At 52.9% G+C, this 8,351-nt stretch overlaps 2 protein-coding genes across 2 annotated transcripts; one reads left to right on the top strand and one right to left on the bottom strand.

Moving 5' to 3' along the window:
* Positions 1-961: 961 nt before the first annotated feature.
* SETTUDRAFT_27812 (uncharacterized protein) lies at positions 962-1,672 on the top strand (the record flags this gene model as incomplete). Its single annotated transcript, XM_008026157.1, has 3 exons — positions 962-1,159; positions 1,218-1,458; positions 1,512-1,672. 3 exons carry the CDS (start codon positions 962-964, stop codon positions 1,670-1,672), a joined length of 600 nt encoding a protein of 199 aa, XP_008024348.1.
* Positions 1,673-5,360: 3,688 nt separating this feature from the next.
* Positions 5,361-8,327, bottom strand: SETTUDRAFT_160791 (glycosyltransferase family 2 protein; the record flags this gene model as incomplete). The annotated part of the gene is made up of 4 exons (XM_008026217.1): positions 5,361-5,375; positions 5,438-7,990; positions 8,084-8,121; positions 8,150-8,327. 4 exons carry the CDS (start codon positions 8,325-8,327, stop codon positions 5,361-5,363), a joined length of 2,784 nt encoding a protein of 927 aa, XP_008024408.1.
* Positions 8,328-8,351: the final 24 nt, after the last annotated feature.

Here is an 8,351-nt window from a genome sequence, read left to right as displayed (position 1 = left end):
CCTGCGCAGCCCACCACCAAAACAACGATGCGCGGCCGCAACATCAAACTGCCAAAGAAATTTGAGTAGATAGGATTGTTTTTGAACTATTTAGACTACTCCACCAAAAAATCTCGTGATAATAGCTTTTGTATGGTGCTCTACAGCCTCATTTTTGATAGGCGGACATTTTAGTGGTGGTGTTGCATTGTCTGACCCGTTGCACGCATTGACCACCCACACTAGGGGCGGGACGGAGGTGGATCGATTTCAAGATTGGTGTCGCTGCAGGGACCAAGCTTCAGATCAGAGTACTTAGTCCAGATCCACCGGGTAATAATACTGCAGCATTCTGTTGGAGCAATTTCAACCACAATCTTGAAACCATGATTCAGGGGATATCGGACATGGCAAAACTGCACATCATCGGCAACTACTGTGCCTCCTCCGCTGTCGTGTTCTACCTACATCTCCAGTGCCTACACTTCCCATCCATGAGAACCATCAGAACAGCCATACGCGACCCCCCTCTCAACCAACAACACGACGGGGCCTTGGCAGATCCAGCTGGATTCCAGCATTAATACGCTGTGCAGTTTGCCGGCCTCGCCCGCGCCCAATAGCAACAGCGCCGTCAAGGCTACGACCACAGGCTGCATAGATGGCCAAGGTGCCTAGAAGGGGCCCCCAAGGACGAGTTCCTCATCACGCAACCGCGCCCGATAGTACAGCTCCCTATTCCGGCTTCCTCCCGTTTCCCATGGTTGGCAAAAAAGACCATTCACTCTTGCTAATGCGGAGGCAGCCAATATGGGGGAAGGCTTGAAACCCCCGATGAGCGGACGATTAACGGGTGCAGCAGTCAAATGTACACATGGCTATCACGACCTGTTTCCTAACAACCACCATCTTTTTTTTTCCTTTTCCTTTGTATCTTCCTATCAGCTTGCCCCACTGGTTTGCGGTTTCGTGAGAGGCGATCATGGCCGCAGCTGGTGCGGAGTCAGCCGCCACTGCGGTGGACCCCAAATGGGCGGCAGAGAACAATCTTACTCGCATTCTCGCATTGACAGGCGCCTTCCACATTGCGGCACTAACTAGTGTTGGTCTGCGGCTGTATGTTCGCGTGGGCTTACTGCGGTCGTTGGGCAGAGATGATGTGGCTATGGTGCTAGCTGCTGTACGTACGCCCTGACTGTCTTCTGGTTCTCTGGTTCAGCAAAGCTTACACGTAGCAGCTTGCGGCTTTGGGTGGTTGGATATGCTTCATTCTCCAGGGATTCCATGGATTCGGACGGCATGCGCAGACCGTATCGCCCGAGGACATGGTAAAGTTCACTCAGATAGGCTTCTTCGGCAGCATCATCTCGGCCATTGGAGCGCTGGGAATGCTCAAGATATCCATCGCACTGTTTCTGCTGCGACTGAAAAACAACAACTTATGGAAGTGGTACTCGCGCTGTCTATGGGGCTTGTTAGGTACGAGACGTCTTGAACAGACTCGAAAATATAGCACTGACGCGCGACAACAGGACTCGTGGTTTTCTACACCATCGGTGCATGGCTCACCTTCTTCCTATGGTGCGTTCCAATGGAAGCAGCGTGGACTAGAACAGGAGTCTGCTATAGCCCAAAGATGTTTACTGCCTTTGCATTGACAAACACGGGTAAGCTCACTCTGCGAACGAAGTGACACTTTTTACTCACATCCAGCAGCGTTGAATCGGCGAGTTTTGCACGTAAACTACCATGTCGATTCGCCATTTCAAATGTCTCGTCTATGGTTGTAGTAGTTGTGGTCGCAGCGCCCTTGTTGTATTGGCGGCGACCGCTGCCAATGGTTTCGGCGTGATCAATGTCGTCGTAGTGACTGTGGCGAGGGGCTCGTGTGCGCCCGTGGCGGCGGCTTCGGAGCAGCGGCTTGAACGTGGGTATGCAGGCAGCGATTATGCCGACGTTGAGTTGGAGACTACGGGTAACGTCAGGCCTTAGTCGAGGAGGTGTTGCTGGGGTTTTCTGATATGAATCAGGGGGGAGGAGAGAGCTTACAAGCCGAAGACGTTGAGATTTTGGGTACTGAGGTGGCATGAATGTTAGCCATGCTTGAGAGAATGGCTTGGGAATGTACGTACAAGGTTCGGTCTGTGTCACGCTTGACTTGGTAGGTTGCCTTTACGATTCCTAGAGCCACGGCACTGTTCACGTGATTAGTGAATGCACCCTCTGCGCCTCAATGCGACGTACACGTATCCCAGGCTGAGGACGCCGATCAAGTTCATGCGCGTAGTCCGAGACATCTGTAGACTCCAGATGATGGGAATCGGCAAAGTGGCAAAGCAAATGTCAGTGAAGATGCTCGCGGCATCACCATTACTATCACCACCACAGCCAAGAGAGGAAGAACGTGGTTTATAGTGATAACAGGCCTGGCTGCTATGGTAGTGCAGAGAGCGAGGAGTACATTCTGCAGCCTGATGCTGTTGCCGTTGATGCGAATAAGATTCGGTGTACGACAGAGGTGGTGATTGATCGTACCGAGAGAAGTAAACATTCTTTGGCTACTGGGGGTCCGCTGGGGTGACGTTGCTTTTTTTGGTTGGTATATGCAAAAATCGGCGTTGGAATTTAGCTAGGATTAATACGAATATGAAATTTTACAACATCGGCCGAACGAGACATGTAATTTCAAACAGAAACATGATGGACTGGCAACTGTATTCATTGTGAGTATTGAATGTAGCAGTGACCAAACATGGTTCGCACAAACCGCCTTGTCAAAGTCGTTTGGGAAGTTGTGCAATGCCCTGGATTGGCAGAGGCGTAAGTTGACTGTACTGTGAAATACGTGAACGTCACGAGTGAAGTATCAATGGATTGGCACTTAAATGCTTAAGAAAGGAAGAAGATACTTGTCTTCTTAACGCTAGCAGAACGAAGCCAGTCGAGATGTGTCAAAGATTTGTTGTGACAGTACGTAGCCTGAGAGGTCGAGTAGTCGAGACTACTATGCAATCCGGAAGCTACAGAATATCTATTGTTGTGACTCATGAGCCAGACTTTTGTGAAATGAACCATGATTTAAGGCTGTCCAGGCATTTGATAGTGGAGCATGGGTTCACCAGCCTCCAGTATCATTGTTGTTCCAGGAAGCCTCGCCGCCCGCAGCAACAACATCACCCCCAGAAGCCTCTCCACCCCAGCCACCACCGCTATCGCCATTCTCATTAGCAATCGGTGCCTGGCAGCGCTGTTCAAGTCAGTAAATTTCAATCTAACAGTACAATGGTTGGCGAGTGCTTACCTTGGGTCCATGTCCCATCTCACCACAGTTGCTGCATTTGTGCTTTGACCAGTCTTTGGGCTCTTTGCAATCACGTGAGAAATGGCCAGTCTTTTCACAATTGCGGCAGACGACCGTGTCGGGGTTGCGAGGCTGGTCGCATTCTTTGGCTATATGGTCGGCTGAACCACAGTTGCGACAGGTACGAGCAGCGGCGTTTGGACACTAAGAGTCGTCAGTACATCAAAGCAATACATGGGTCATCGTGACCAGTATGACTACTCACATCCTTGGAAAAGTGACCAGTCTCGTTGCATTTGCGGCACTCGACGCCCTCAGCTGAACGAGGTTCGGGACACTCCTTGGCGTTGTGACCCTCCTGCTTACAGTTCTTGCAAGCGTATGGGTTGACGCGCTCCTTGGGACAGTCACGAGCTCGGTGGCCGACTTCTTGACAGTACACGCATTGGGCTTGGGGCTGTGTGGTCTCGCCCTCAGCCTGCTCCTGCTTGCAATGCTACATAAAACTTAGCCTGACTACTTTGTGCCATAAAGACTGATGCACTGACCTTACGAACGTGACCGAGTTCACCGCAGTTGCCACAAAGAGGCACACCGCAATCTTGGACGTAGCCACAGGAGGCAAGGCGCTCAAGGTTCTGAGTCGGGCTCTCTGGCCAGCCTTGAGCCATCCTGGCGCGACGAGGCTTTGGGGATAGCTGGACCGATAGGACAAACTCACGATCGGGGTTGCCAATGAGGTCGACAATGGTCATGTTTGCCGCAATCTCCTGCTGTTTAGCAATCAGGTAGATGCCTAGACCATCCTCACGCAGAGCCTCCTCGACAGCAGGAAGACTGAACTCTTCCATAGTAGCGCGAGCGTAGGCGCGAAGACAGACACGGAATGCATCGAGGTCTTTGTCCTTGGCGGCATCGATGAGGGCAGTCCAGGAGGCCCGAGCATCCATCTCAGGAACACCAGACCAATCGACCGTGCGGCGTGACTTGCAATCGATGGCACGGTGGCCCTTCTGATCACATAGCTTGCAGGTGCCGTCGAAGGGTCGCTCAACACGCTCGTTGGTACAGTCCGCTTTGTTGTGACCCACTTGACCACAGTTGAAGCACTCGCCAGTGAGACCACCGCCTTCAGGCTTGGATGGGCAGTCGCGCGCATAATGGCCGGTCTGCTTGCAGCTGTTATACGGTTAGCGCCACCATAATGATGAATGCCAGTCTCACTCACATGCGGCAGCTGTCATCGCCTGTGTCGCCTCCGCCAGCATTGTTATCGCCACCACCCCATGAGTCGCCAGCACCAGTATCGGCGCCAGTATCGGTACCAGCGTTGCCGCCTGTCCAGCTGTCGCCAGATGGACTAGGGTCCCAAGCTTGAGCGCCGCCTGTACTGCATGTCAATATCAACCAAGGCTGTGGAGACATACTACACACCTGAAGCAGCTCCAGTGTCCCAGCTCATAGCGTCGGGCGATTGATACTGTAAGAAGACGTGTGTATCGACTGTGTTGAGTTTGGAGTAGTCTGTGAAGTTGGCAATGCCAGAAGCAACTGGGAGAAGAAGATCGCAGCTCTACGTGCGAAGGCGAAGTGAGAGGTTGTTGTCGGGGTGAGAAAGTTTTCCGCTATTGCCCTGTTCACATGTGGTAGGCAAACGTGAGGTCCGTGCTTCCGTTGCGTGGTGACGAGGTGAAGGTGAGGAAGGAGCTATGGAAGCCGATAGAAGGTAAAAGCGATGACGTGAAACAGTGATAGTGACGAGGTGAGATGGAGGTGAGGAAACAGCAGTGAAGTCCTTGGCCACAGGAAGACGATGGAAAAGAGAAGATGGCATTCCAGAAACAGACACGGTACGCAGTTGACACATCTGAAAATGCATTTGGCATATGAAATACGTAAATACTCATCAGGCACGTATACAAAGCGTGCTTACTCTCAAAAAGCTGGTATCATGTCATGAAAGCCTCAAGACCAAAGACTGCTTATGCTGCAACATTCATCGACCCAAGCCAGAACCTGAACTCCAAAAAAAAAATTGCGACGCCGAGCGCCACGCCCCCTCAGCGAGGCGATGAGTAATTTACACACCACGGAACTAGAGTAAATATTAGCACACGCTCGAACGGACAATAGCCACGAACATGGAGTATGACTTACCATACGGACCACCAAGAACCACATTGCGCCAATGAACCTAAAAGCGGCCAGGCCTGCAACACTGTACAAGACAACAGCCAAGTAGATGGTGGCAGCGTCGTTTCGTTTCTTCTGAGCCTCGTCGGGGCTGCTGACGGTAAGCTCCAGGCCACCCGACTGCAGCACCAGCGCCGTCAGACCCAAGTTGCAGAACATCCAGAAGAGCACGACACCCGATCGGAAACCCTTGTAGTAGTCTTCCTGCTTTTCAGCGGCTGACGGGATCTTCTTCTCCTCGACCCACTTGGAGCTGAACACCTTTAGCTCTTCCTCGTATTGAGTGTTGAGATCGGCGTCATCGGTCGGTGCCTGGATATCGGCTTTACCGTCGGCTTTTGTCGTGACTGAAGGCAGCTTTTCCGGCTTGTCATCTCCTTTGGTGCCCCATGTGATGTCGTGCGTGTTGCAGAAGGCATAGACGTTGAGAATGTTGATGTAGGTTGGCGTCATGAGGAGATATTGGATAAAGGATGTGAACATGTGCCATGGATCCAGGAAGATGATAGAGACGAGCAGCCACATGACGTAGGTCGACAGCAGCGATATGATCAAGGTTGCGAAGATTTTATCTTTGAACAGATCGACAAAGTTGAAGCCGTTGTTGGCCTTGATTTGTCCCTGTACGGAGCGGACCGTGATGAAGATGGAGGCAAACATGAGGTATGTCATGATGATACACCAAAAGTAGACCATGGACATGTACCACTTGTTGGAACCCTGGGGCCGATTGCCAAGTGACAGTATAAAGCAGGTAATGAGCACGGCAATGTAAAGCCATTCGAATATGATGAAGAGGACCTTGCCAGTGGTACCGAGTTCGTTTTGCAGCGAAGCCGTGAGAATGCGGAAGACGAGGAAGAAGTTGCCAAGCGCGAACCAGGCGAAAATCATGCTGATAGTCTGGTACAAGAACTCGACGAGGAACATGATTTTACGCAAAAAGGAGTGGTCACTGCGGAAGATGTCGTACGAGTGAGCCAAGGCATAGACGGCAGCGAAGAAGGATCCGTTCAGCCAACGACGACGCTGACTGATGAACTCGGCCATGGTCGTGGGGACATCAGTTTCTCCCGTGGCCGACTTGACGTATTGCAGAATCCAGTGGCAGTTACGCTTGGATACGAGCTCGAAGCAGAGAATACGATCTTCGGCCAAGTACATGTTGGCTGTGAAGATGCCAGCGTTGGCGCCGTGCATCTTCTCACCAGCAAAGTACTTTTCCAGTGGTCCTTGTCCGGCCTTGTCGTTTTGCAGAGCGACATAGCGGTAGGCCGAGAAAGCACCAGGAAGCACACTGATGAAGCCGAATGCCGACTCGAGAGGCTTATCCAAAATGTTACTCATCTTGTACTCAAAGTTCTGCGTGGCAACGAGGGGGTTCAGAAGCTTCTTTCCGTGCACCAACATGGCCTTGATCTCACCACAGGCACCAGCGCACATGGGTTCGAGATCGAAAGCCTTCCACAACTGGTAGACAGAGTCCTTGCCAGGCTTTGTACCCGCGTCGATGAGCACACAGACGTTGGGGTCGAGGACAGTGCCGAATGCCTGGAAGAACCAGCGATGCGAGTTGATCTTCTTCTGGTTCTTTTCCTTGAGACAGAAGAGCATCTGCACGGGCGTGTTGCCCTTCTTGACGCCAACGACACCCTTTTTGATGTCGAGAGTCATCTGGGTGGTGTATTCGTAAATGTGCGCAGTCACATCCTTGCCGTTGACTTGCTGCTTGGCAATGCCGTCTTGGTAGACACCGAGACCTGCCAACACTGCGCGGGTGCGTGGATTGATCTTGGCACGACCGTCGCTGACGACGCACACTACGATCTTCTTCCACGCGTCTTTGCCCCACGTCTTGCTGTTGGTGCGCGAGTTCATGTACTCGATGTTCTTGATGACGCCAATCATGGTGCGCGCGAACAGCTCGTCTTCCTCATTGTACATGGTAATGACAATGAAGAGCTCAGTGTGTCGCGGCTTTGCAAACAGCTTTTGTCGCAGGGTGAATCGCTCAGCATCAAAGTCTGCGGGGTCGCAGGTGGCGGCCGAGTAGCGCATGTGTGTGAACTCGTCACGCTCGGGGGGCTGTGCATGTGGGACCTGGTTGAGCAACCGCGGTGGAATGGGGCAGTCCAGCACCAAGTTGCCCTTGAACAGCTGGACTTCCTTTACCGTTTTCCACCGCTTGATTGGCGTTTGGCTGGGGGGCGGCGCAGGCTCATCGTGAAACGGGTTTTCCGGGTCCATGTCTTCCGGGTCATGAGGATCTGGGCCGTACGAGTTGGCGCCCTGGATCATGGGCCTGTTCATGTCGTCGTCCTGCCAGTAATGGGTGGGCTGTGTGCCGTAACCCGCCCCGGGACTCTGATCAATGGGCGTGGGGTCGTAGGGCTGCTGGTAGTAGGCATCGTGGTGCGTCTGGGGGTCGAACGAGTAGTTGTTGTCATGTCGCTGCGGCCGTGGGTCGTAGTCGTCGTGGTAGTTGCCGCCAGCGTATGGAATGTTTTCTACCGAATACTATCATGTGTGTTGTCAGCCGCGCGCCGTCTGTTTTGGAGGCAGCGCTTTTGCAGTCTTTTGCAGCGCAGCGTGCATTCTCGGCCAACATACACTGGGTTGTAGGGGCAAGCGGTCGCTCGAGGCGGGGCCTCTTGGGTGCCCGCCATCACGACGCACTACGCACTACACCCGCTCGTTGCTGTGGTAAACACTGCCGTGTACCCTGCACCACTTGTGACCCACCACGCTCCTCTGAAACACCCCCCCCCCCATATCCCCGTCCTCGCGCCCGCAACCTTGTGGGCGACACAATCCCCAACGCCTGCCTCTCCTCCCACACTTGCTGTTGGGCCATCTCGCGTGCCCGGTGTTTTGGACT

The sequence above is a fragment of the Exserohilum turcica genome, assembly GCF_000359705.1.
Source record: "Exserohilum turcica Et28A unplaced genomic scaffold SETTUscaffold_17, whole genome shotgun sequence".
Classification (NCBI taxonomy): Eukaryota; Fungi; Ascomycota; class Dothideomycetes; order Pleosporales; family Pleosporaceae; genus Exserohilum; species Exserohilum turcicum.
This window is presented reverse-complemented; position numbering and strand designations above follow the sequence as displayed.